The sequence below is a fragment of the Barbatula barbatula genome, assembly GCF_947034865.1.
Source record: "Barbatula barbatula genome assembly, chromosome: 13".
Classification (NCBI taxonomy): domain Eukaryota; kingdom Metazoa; phylum Chordata; class Actinopteri; order Cypriniformes; family Nemacheilidae; genus Barbatula; species Barbatula barbatula.
The window spans coordinates 23,876,832-23,888,907 of NC_136776.1; the positions used below are offsets into that span (position 1 = coordinate 23,876,832).

General features: G+C 41.6%; 2 protein-coding genes across 2 annotated transcripts; one reads left to right on the top strand and one right to left on the bottom strand.

Moving 5' to 3' along the window:
* Positions 1 to 236: 236 nt before the first annotated feature.
* Positions 237 to 6,280, top strand: LOC306902607 (uncharacterized protein). Its single transcript, XM_079471309.1, has 4 exons — positions 237 to 320; positions 2,604 to 2,691; positions 3,067 to 4,987; positions 5,120 to 6,280. The coding sequence occupies exons 1-4, from the start codon at positions 246 to 248 to the stop codon at positions 5,208 to 5,210; spliced, it is 2,175 nt and encodes a 724-aa protein (XP_079327435.1). The 5' UTR covers positions 237 to 245; the 3' UTR covers positions 5,211 to 6,280.
* Positions 6,188 to 10,566, bottom strand: wdr77 (WD repeat domain 77). Its single transcript, XM_079471310.1, has 10 exons — positions 10,330 to 10,566; positions 9,279 to 9,464; positions 9,071 to 9,212; positions 8,947 to 8,996; positions 8,783 to 8,853; positions 8,611 to 8,665; positions 7,691 to 7,762; positions 7,499 to 7,607; positions 6,752 to 6,820; positions 6,188 to 6,476 (listed from the first exon to the last, which is right to left on the bottom strand). Exons 1-10 carry the CDS (start codon positions 10,556 to 10,558, stop codon positions 6,347 to 6,349), a joined length of 1,113 nt encoding a protein of 370 aa, XP_079327436.1. The 5' UTR covers positions 10,559 to 10,566; the 3' UTR covers positions 6,188 to 6,346.
* Between the last annotated feature and the right edge of the window lie 1,510 nt (positions 10,567 to 12,076).

Consider the following 12,076-nt stretch of genomic DNA (forward strand, 5'->3'; position numbering starts at 1 on the left):
AAACTCGATTGACAGACACACACGCGTCAGATTTATGACTCTAAGGAGAAACATAAGAGACTTTCCACTTTCTCTACATTTCATCTCTGAGAAATAACCAAGATATTAAAGTGATCTCTGTGTGATGATATAAACAGACGAACTTTGACCTCTGACATGTTCTGAAGTTCATATGAACCTGTTATTCTTCTGTCTGTGAGTTTGAGCTGTCGGCTGTTCTGATGTTTGTAGAACCCGTGGAGCTGATGTTGGACTCGGCTGCCATTCCAGAGTCAGGAACCGCTAAAGTTCGTTCACGGCCGACGGTCAAACACTTCATGGTAAGTGTAAGAACATTCCGGTCACGTATGACATATTTAAACACGCGGTGTTTGTTTTGAAGTCCGCTGTACTTCAGTGGGTTTGTTGTGTAAATGATCGACGCTGATCAGTCACATATGTTCCCTTTAAGCATTTAAGCATACAGCCATTCAAATAAATGTAAAGCAAATGACAAGAATAGATTTAAGATTTTAACCATTTTGGAAATGTACAAATGTTAAGAATGTTATTCTACAAAATGCCCTCTTCTCAAAACATGTCCATACAGCGACACGTTTTCGAAATACGGCGGTCTTGGCGTCCGATACCGCCCTTGTGCCCTAATGCATGTTCCTAAGAGGAGTACAATGTAATAACCATTCCAGAAACATACCACCGCACAGTAATGATACCATGATATCTTCATGTATACTGTGCATGTGCAAGGACGTATATAGTGTACACCAACAATACCATCGTTAAACCACGATAGTACTCAACTTTTTGTGATATTTGTTCTAAGGACTTAACCATAGAAACGGAGCGAAACCTTCCCACACACACGCTCGCGGACACACCTCTCGCTTCAGGACATACACACCCTCAATATACAAACACAAACTTTCACTGGGACTGAAGAAAACTTGCGTGTTTATATCACCGTGGTGATACGATGACATCATAGTCATCACATTCAGGTTCATGTCGTAACCCGATTGACTGATTGACCTCTGGAGATGATTCAGATGTTCCTGCGCGCCGTCTCATCGCTGGTCAGACGCTCCGGGTTCTCTGACAGACCTGCAGATGCTGTTTTGAATACGCGCATTTTGTTTAGACAGCCACTCGCGGCCCGTCACCTGCGCGCACACGTTTTCTGACGTCTGATGAGAATCAGATGGGTTCTTTGTAGCATCACTACAATTAAATAAACATCTACAGATGTGATTCCTTTTTAATTAATAATTAAAACCTCTCATAGACTTGCACTGAAGGAGTGACATGAAGCACATCTCGAGCGGGTGTTTCCACGCACCGCCCACTTCAAGGTCATGAATGCAATTCCTAGGGAACCGACAGACTGATAAAGTGAACCTTGAATGCTCCGTACGTCATGATCTGACAAATGAAAACATGTGCAAGTAATATTGTTTAGTGTATAAATAGTGTTTAATAACCTCTGTTTGAGTCTGTATACCTTGTGAGGACAGTGATATGGGCTTTTCCGTGGAAATGTGGAGAAATGTCATTATACAAACATGCCTGTTTCAGGGGTGTGTCTCTTTTTGCTTGTCTGTAATATGAAAGAGAAAGAATGAAATCCTTTTTCGTTCAAATAAGAGAGCGAGAGAACGCTAAACTCATTCTGAAGGCTAATCTGAACACATCTTAAGAGATCGCTTGGCCAAACATGAGAATTCTGTCATCATTTAAGAATATTTCCAAGAATGTTGATAATTAAACGACACTGAACTCCATTGTATGAACACAATATAAACATATACTGTTGTTTTCTACTGAAGAAAGACTTGCATACAGGTTTACGATCGCATCCCATCTAGCACAGGTATGTCTGTAAGACGTCTGCTAAAGATCTGGAAAACACCTGCTGTGTAAAAACATCTGATAAACGTCGGTTTTACATTTACGCTCACATTTTAAATCATAAACATCTTACAGACGTCTTTTAAATGCCTACATGCCATCTGACGGAAAAATGTTTGAGACGTATTGCAGATGAGCAAACCATAAAAAAATACTTCTTTCAGATGTAAATGTAGACATTAAATAGACGTCTCCTAGATGTATGTGTGCTACCAGGCCTGAGAGTGAATAAAAGACGACAGAGGTATGAACTATTCCTTTAAGATGTTTCGTAGGGAAATATTTGTGTAGATTAGCATTCAGATCATTTCCCTGAACGTCTCACGGCTGTGTTCATAGGGTGTGGGCGAAGAACGTCCATGAGTCATTGACAAGGATTTACATAAAAAACACGCACAACACTGATTCAACCAGATTTAAAATCAGGACAGTCCTGTAGTTTACAGCTATAGCTGTGTGCGTCCGAGAAATAAAGACGGAAACGGATAGGCCGATAAATGATCTTTATCCTGGAATGCCATAATCTTGCAGAATAGTTAAGGGAAACTGGTTGGTTCAGTGGCTAGAAATCCAAACTCTGACTCCGCTGCTCCTGCAATAACAGGCATGTTTGATGGCTCCCTCATCTCATAACCGTCTCATAAGATCACAGATTGAACTTTCAGAGGTTCTGACCCCTGTTTCTCTTTAAATCACAGTCCAATGATTCCTTCCAAGGCTTTGCGGTTCCGACTCCCAAAGTTCCAATTCTGCCTCCCTTCAATGAACCTACAGTGAACGGTAGAGGTGAGTTGACAATTCAGAATCTGCGGTGAAGGATTTGGGAATTCATGTCGTGAAAATCGTTGTGTTTGATCAAGAGCTGTTTTATTGTGTTACTTAAAAGAATCTTTCGGGTCTACTTGATTTGCCAAGTTTGTGTGTCAACATAGTTTGTTGACACTGGGACAACATTTCTGTAGAAAAACCTTATCCCCACCCCAAACCCAAAGCATGACTTATCTCAGATATCAAAGAGAATTGAAATGTTGTCCGCCAAGGGTCTACCACATTGAATACTGCGCTTCCCTTCAAAGTTTCCATGATCTTGTTCTCTGTTGTTTGGAGGTTTTGTCAAGTTATTAAACTAGTGGTTGATTTTCACATTTGGTTCCTTTTCAGGAAGCCCCAGAAACCTCCAAAATGGAGGAAAGCTTTCTGCCTACGACATGAGTGAGGGGGAATTATTTGTACCCCCTCCACCCAGCTCCGCCCCTCCACCCCCTCCAGCGGCCCAGCGCCCTCCATCGTTCATCCCTCCACCTCCCCCGAGTCACGGTGACAGATATACATTCATAGACACAGCAAGTTTGACGCCACCTCTCATAAAGCCTCCTAAACCTCCGTCACATCAAGGCTCTGATTACAGTGATGAGTTAGACCTGGCCTCCCTCAGACCTCCTCCAATGGCACCTCCCAAACCTCCATCGGACACATCCAGCTTCAGAGGTTCTGTCTCCAGCCTGGATTATGAAGAGATCCCAGATTGCCCTAAATTTACACCGCCACCACCTCCCTCTTTGGGTAAACCTCCACCTGTCCTTCCCAAAACCCAGAAAATGCCACCTCTGAAACCAATACGCTACTCCTCCATACCCAATGTGGACATCCAGTCCAGATCGCCTACACCCCCACTTGCCTCTACCCCAAGGCCTTCCAGCTTCAACCCTCAGAACACGGCCAAACTTTACCAAATGCCAAAAGGCACTGTACTCACCGGGCAGGTTGACAGGGAGAAGCCAGTCCAGTCCATTCTGTTACTGGAAGACTCCACTGGCAATCCCGTTGGGGTTCATGTCAACGGGAACAGCGGTGGATCTCTCCAACAAGTCGAATCGGTGCCACCCGTCAAACCGGCACGTCGTGGGAGCACTGCCGCTCAGCTGGAGAATGACATTCCTGACAGTGTCCAGATTCAAGCTCCAAGTCAACCAACCAAGCAAGAGGTGACGATCAATCCAGAACCTGAGGCTACAACACCTCTATATTTCTCACCTAAAATAGAAAAGCCTGATGTTGGCCAGGTGAAGACTCATGGGGACATACCTGGCAGGTCTCACAGGTACAGCCCGCTCCTGAACCATCGACACTTGAAGACACAAGGGCTGGAGAGCTCGGGGAAGAAGAATATAACATCCACCTCACCACTCGCTCTGCTGATGGCCTCTAAAGAAAGAGAAAAGCAGAAGAACAGTCTGTCCAGACAGAACAGCAGTTCCTGTGAGCCCCAGACTTCTGTCATACAACCTAACGTAGAGAAACCCAGCTCCTTCACCATCATTCCTCGAGACCTGTCAGAGAGAGCCACTGTAGAATTCAAGCCGACTACAAACACCCAAGCGGTCGTCCCGCTGTCTACTAAAGTTGACATCTCAAATGGCCCATACACAAAGTCAGTGCTAAGCTCTACCCCTCGTCTAAACCCCACCCCTACGAACATTTCAGCTGGGGTACAATGTATTCCTGTCCGAGATGAGGAAAACGGCAAAGAGATGTTGTTTATCCCACCACCTCCTGAGTTTGCCAACTCTGACACAGAAGACGAACACCCAGCCCCACCTCCCACTCACCCCGCCCCTGCCCCCCCTTTACAAGCCACGCCTCCATCCTTTAAACCGCCTATGCCTCCACCAGTAACCAACAGTCCACTGATCACCCCCAAACCTAAACCCCCCACCTGTCCTCCTAAAGCCCCATGCCCTCCACCAGTTATCCAACCGAAACCGCCGGTTCAGATTAAATTTGCCCCACCGCCGGTCCAGGCCCCCCCACCTGCCACGCCCAGCCAGTCGACGTTGCTCAGTATCCTGCAAAGGAAGATGCTGGAGATGGACCAGCATCTTCCTCAGAAAGAGGCAGATTTCAACGACGATTGGAACTCTCCACTTTCTGATGACGAAGGAATGGCGCCACCTGTATTTTCCAAACCTCTCCAAACCCGCAGTTCCGCCCCGCCAGCGAGACCTCAGGGTCTGGACATGAAGGAGCTGGAGAACAAAGCAGCCAAAAAGGCTCAAGATTTATCAAGTTCATCTAGATCAAGGTAAGACTACATAAGCACTACAAAGAAAGTACATTTTAAGTACGTTTTAAAAATTGCTAAAGAACAAGAGTAAAGATTCTTATTCTGATTAATAGATACCATAAGCAATATTTTGTCATCTTTATTGTCTAGTAACGGACCTTCAGGCAAACAGATGTTTGGAAAGACGTTCATAGTGAGACCAGGAAGCAAACAGCCCATAACACCAGTAATAAAAAACTGATCTGGATTGGTTCCAGACAAATGTGCCTACCAAACACCTACCTGACACATGGGATCGTTTCACTTTAATCCCAGCTAACATTCTCTGAACATTTCTGCAGTGACGTTAAAAGAGAATTCGATATTTATTACATTGTTGCTAAACGTTTGAGAAAAACGTCGATTTAAAGACGTGATTCTTACATTGTTAATGAGCATTTAAAACATTCAGAAATGTATTTTGTTTGCTGGTTTTTCGTTGTTGTTAAAGTATTACTGTAACTCTGTTGTTTGTTGGAAGGTTGTCTGTACGTTTGCTCACATCACAGACGTTCTTACAGCTCTCAGAAAGATTCCGAACACGAGCAGTAAAGTGAGACCTTTACGTAAACAGTGTCTGTATGTATACATATATACACATATAAACTATGCACAAACTCACAATAATGACATGTTCATGTCAACTGAATTATTTCATTGTAATTAGTTTTATCGGTTCCAGGCTATTTAGACGTTGCTGTCAATGCCAAAAAATCAATGACGTCAACGCTCTTAATTGTAACCTTTGTGTGATGTTATCGGATGTTTTCAGTTGTAACAGCTCTTTTTGTAATGGTGCTGGATGATTCCTGGTAAAAACGCAACGCAACAAATCCAAAGATCTGATGATGTTTAGTAAACGCCGTTATAGATTCACCCATGAGTTAAGAGTAAATATAGATGCCTTTCGTTTCTGCTGCTTTTTGTAGTTATACATTTTCGAACAAAGATCCTTCAAAAATGATTTTTTTTATGTCATTGCTGTAGAAATATATATTTGTTATACTGGACAAAATGTTAAGAATATAACTGTAAATAAAGAATACTTATTATTTTAGTGTAATTTATGGCGCACATGTTTTCGAGTCCTGCAGTATAAATTCTGACACGCTCTCACGGCTTTTGTAAAAAGTAATAAAAACGATAATGACAGTAATAAACAGATGACAGCGACAGTAATGAATGTGAGAGTTTTTATTTGACTTCTGTGAAGATACATTTATGAAATACTAATTGCTATAATACATGAAATAAATCAGAATGAACAAATCTATATTCGGGTTATGCAGTTGACTAGTGGATTCTAGTTGACTAGAGGAATAAGTTTGATGTCGTCGTCTAGGCTTGTGATTGGTCCACGCTGTGATGAAGCACCTGATGGTCCCACCCCGCTGTGGTCAACATGTCTGACCCGCCGGGAACCCAACACACGGCACGCACGAAATCTTGATGCCTTCTGTCCCGATAACTAAACGCAGACAAACCATACCAGTCAACACGCCTCATCATCTTTGTAGATAAAGTATCATGATGATCCCATGATGTAGAGAAACCACTATGGCGTAATATCAGATACCATGGAAAGACGTTCTTTCCTTATTGTTAAGCGGTGAAAAAGTACAGTAGTCATTTTAGACACGGTTCTATTGTGCTTGTTTGGACGTGTTGTGTCCCCTCCTCTCATTGGTTCATCCGAGCCTACGCAGATAGCCAATCAGGAGAGGGGTTTGCGTCAATACTCACATTTCTCTGAGCTCAGCAGTAACCACAGCAACCGAGCAATCATCACTGACGGAGGCCAAGAGAGGTGAACTGCACGCAAACAGACCATAATAATCAACAGATTTACAAACAAACGACTTTATAAACACGTCAGCATCTTTGATTTTTACACAGATGTGGCTCAATCATACTTTATTCATGTACAGACAAAGGTTCATAAGGCCCTATGTGATATAGTCTATATAGAGATGTGAGGAAGTCAATGTGGCTCCACATTTTGATTGATTTGATACAGAATTAGGGCTGTGCAATATATAGAAATAACGAACATGTGCATATCACGATGGTTTGCGCTAAATTCGCTATTTAATTCTTTGAAAATAGATGCATGGTCAAAGTTTTAAGTGGATGTTAGTTGGGATATGCGTGCGTGTGCTCTGACACAAGTCAATCAACAATCAGCCTGGAAAAATGTGTTATATTTAATTTTGTTTGTTTACAAAATGTCAGATTTGTTTAATGCAACATTAAATCATGGCTGTTCACTTTCAGAAGTTGTAGTGATGCTTTCTTTTTCTTCAAATAATGTGAAATATATGTAGGTTAGATAATTTCTTTAATATATTTTAATACAATTTAAATTCATTTTAGAAAAATAATTATCGTATCGCATACTGAATATCGCATTATTTAGCATTCTATTGCATTTAAAAGAAATTCTAACCAATGTGCTGTGTCACATTGAAAACCACGAGAGAGGGTTTGTACCTGTCGGAGGAAAACATCAGTCTGGAAACTCTACGTTTGTGAATGTTTCCCGTCTGTCTGCCGTCTAACGTCTGGAGGTCCTGAATGGTCACTCGACCCAACTCATCACCTGACGTCACACACAAACACATTAAAAGCTCAGACTCAAACGCAGATGTAAACAAAGCATCATGGGGTACGTGGTTCACTTACCGTATGCAATGGTGTTGCTTTGATGAGGGTGCCAGACGACAGAAGTGGGACTGCAGCTCGGAGAGACCACATCTAACACATGAATGATAAACAATGAGATTTTAAGTTCTTACATTAAACGATGATAAAACAACATACAGGGAGGGAAATATAACCAAGAAATAACTCAAACTGATTCACGTGTGACGCAAAGCAGGAGGCACAATTCTGTCAATTTAAATGTGTATTATGTACAAATATGAGAGTGTCAACACCCATGTTTAATCTCCAAAATAAGAAAATATTAAATCTGGTTATGGTGTTATTTCAGACAAAAGATGCTCTTATTACACGGCTCGTTGGAATTCTGGACATTTGCAACCGCTCAAAACTAATTACAGACGGTAACCGCGATGCACCAAATCTACTTATTTTGACAATTTAAATATAAATCTGTATTTTAAATAGCATATATGACAATTAAAACAAATTACCTGTTTGTGATGTTAACCTTAGAACTGAAACTAAACGTCTTTTCCTCGCGGATGCGGATAGTCGGCATTCAGCAAAAATGAGGTCAAATATTTCAAATTCGCATTTCATGTCCAGTTTTATCTCATGTGGCAAGTAGTCGTGTAATAAGAGGGATAAAGTTCAAGCAGCCGTCTGTTATCGTGAAATAAACCCCTTTGGTGTGACACAAGACCCTCTGCTTTGCGGACCCTGCCTGTACTTATTATTGAAATGATAATAAAACCGTGATGAGAATCAGCAGCTTTATCTTCAAGTAGAATCTTTATTTAATCCTTTGATTGAGAGTGTTATGAAACACACAGTTATCAGTTTCTTCTGGAACAGAAACACAAACTCTCTGGATCAGTTAATCATTACTGACATAACACCGTTCACCCCAGCTCTCTCTCTCTGTGTGTGTGTTTTACCCAGGCGGGTGGCAGGTTTGGGTTTCCGTCGGTCCCACATCAGCAGCCGGCCGTCCTGCAGGTGAATATGAGAGTGTTACACACTCGAACACAAGCTCTCCTGTGTGTGTGTGTGTGTGTGTGTGTGTGCGTGCGTGTGTGTGTGTGTGCGTGTGTGTGTGTGCGCGCTGACCTGAGCACAGGACAGAAAGAGAGACTCATCGAGCGGTGAACACGACACACAGCTGACCGCCTCCGAGTGAGCTGAAACACAGACGCACACGTGTCAAACATACAGACACGATACATACTCCAGAAACATTACATCACTTCCTGTAGCCCTGACACGTTTCTCACCATTATACGAGTTGATCACAGTCTCCTGGTTGAGATCCCACACTTTAATACTGAAACAGAGAGAGAAATCATTAGTGATCTCACCCCAAAAGCCCACCCCAGAGCCACAGCGCCCCCTGCTGACCTGCAGTCCATACTACCGCTGACGGCGTATTGACCACCCGCAGTCGCGCTGACAGACGTCACAACATCATCATGCTCATGATGTGTGAATTTGCTCATCAGCAGACGCTCGTCTTCAGCTAGAGTCCACAACTCCACTGAACCTGCGACACACACGTCATCATCACAGCATCACACAGAGCGTCACACACTCATCTGTGTTCTCATACCTGTATCTGACGCCAGCAGCACGGCTCTGTCTGAGATCCATCTGGCATCAGTGATTCCTGCCTCGGTCTGTACGCCCGCCTTACAGAAGCCCTCGCTGGGGGCCAGTTTAGGGTCACTGTACACCCACAGAGAGCCCTGCCAACAGCGACCCGCCAGACTGGAGGCGGCAAGCAGCAGTGTCCCATCTACAACACACACATTCACGTACGTGAACACACATCTGTGCACGAGTCTCCTCTCCATCATCTGATCAATTCACCATTTAGAGTTACAAATTACTTTGTAAAAAGTAATCCAAGTATCACACTATAAAAGTAATGTAGTCCGATTGCTTTTGGGTCACTTTAGCAAAAGGATTGAAGTCTTTTCATTTGCAAAGAAGCAAGGCAGATATAAAAAATAGATATAAAAACCCAGAGAGGGCTGCAGAACTCAAATTAAATCATTATTGTTGATTATCAATGCCGTAATCATGATTATTAATGTCAATTAACACCATACATTATAAACCTCAGATTTTGTAAAGGTTATGTATAACCAAAACTGATCCACGTCTGATATAAAACAGGCAATGAGTGTCAACTCGCTTTTAATCTCCAAAATAAGAAAATATTGAATCAGTTTATTGTCTGATTTCAAATCAACAAACACAAGCAATAAATGCTAATAATGTAATAGTTTATGTTTTTATACAATAGTAAACATTTAATCGTATAAAAGCACAAACACAATCCTTACTTTTCCTTCTCTATGAAATAAACTGTGTGCATTATGACTGCTGTGAACATTAATCTTGATCTTATTATAAAATCACTAGTTTATTTGACTAAATACGTTTGGTCGGGACAATCTGGAAGAAGAGGTTTGCAACATCAACGGGACTTTCCTGATCAAACAGCAATAAATACAAATACACTCAACTTTCGTACTATAGTTATTTTACACTATTTCTGATGTGATGCGCGTGCGCAGAAAAAGAGTTAAAGTAAAGATCTCACGTGCATGTTTAAACAGAAATAAACGTGTACTTATAAGATCTTATAAACTGACCGGCTCTGTAGTGTACAGCGTCCAGATGTCTCTCCATACACGCCGGAGCATTTACAGGAATAACCCAACGATTCTCTTTAATCATGATGATGATTAATATCACAATAAACACTGTTCTGATGAATGAACGAACACGCGTGTGCGCAACACTTCCTGCTTCCTGCTCTGAAGACGCGCACAAAATAAAAGCCGCCAAACCCTTCAAAATAAAGGTCGCTGTGAGGAACATAGTTGTGCACGTTCGCTCCTCTAGGTGTCATTATGCACCTTAAAATAAACAAACAAACGTTCTTATATGCAACATTATTTTATATGCATATTATTGTGAAAAAAAATACACAACATTATCGTAATGAATAAAAAGATACATAGATAGCGAAATATTCCTTATTTATACATCACGCAGTATTATTTTGTACTGATTTCAATCTTACTTAAATAAATTAAAACATTATTACAGTATTAGGCCTTATAAGCAACGATAGATGGCTCCCTAACCACGCCCCTTAACCTGACGTCACAAATCAAATCATAACAAAACATACCAAATAGAAATTCACACCAATGAGGCACCTTGTAATAGGTATGAACTCCCATCATGTTGCATCCATATATATTTATACATAGGAAAGATAACGTGTATTAACATTCAATCGATTGAAAGTCGTGCTGGGTGACACGAAAAAATGGTAAATTGGTGTCAGGAAACACAAATTAATAGAAGCCAGGAATTCCCATGAGACTGTGTTGGACAGTCAGTGGAGGTTCTAGCCTGGATGCTGCCCTGGGCGAAGTCCCCCTTTAGTGCCGCCATATCTATGATAACATTAAAGGAGCCGTATGTAACATTGAAACCTAGCGGTTGAGCTTGGTGTCGCAGTCGAAATATTGGCACCCCTCCTCAGACTCGACGCTCACAGGAGTTTCCAGACGCTTACAGCACTGTAATGGAAAGCATCAACTCTTACACTGTACGTTTATCTGATCAATTGTATGTTTGCGGTGGTTTTGTTGTTTGCAAATATAACTCCATCAGCAGCTTGTTTCAGAGGTCGCGTCCTTCAGAGGTCGTATTTACAGGCCATTTTACTGTCTCGTTAAAATAACTAATAAAATGATATATTAGTCCTCGTTATAATATAATATAGTAATTATTTCTAAGTTTGCAACGGAAAAGTACCCGAAAGGGTCACACACATTTCGGAGTGGAGGATCTGGCTATGGCATTGCTTTTTGGACAAACCATTATGTGAATTTAGCATGTATCCTGAATGTCTACAAAATTCAGTAAAATTATTACATAAAGCTCCTTTAAACTCACAACGAGATGAATGATATAGCTTCATACATACTTAGATTTTCTGCACGTTTCTCCACTTCTCTTTTCCATATCTGAGGAGCCAGAGGCCTTATTTCCCATCTATAATGTTTTTTTGAAGTTTCCAGCAGATCTTCATCACGACGAATGGCGCTGGGGACAATTTAAGACAATTCGGCTTGCCATATCGACTCTGAGAGTTTATACCGTGTTTGAGTTATTAAAGTTTAGAGATTTTTTAATTATAGAAACATTGAAGGCATGATGATGTTATATAGATTATTATGCGTCTGAATGACCTGTGTGAGTAGATAAACAGTGTTTACAAACGTTAGCCACGCCCCCAGTAGGCTCCGCCCTCTCCATCAATCTAATGTTCCAGACTCGCGAGCGTGTGTGAACCTGCAGCACATGAACAACACAACACAA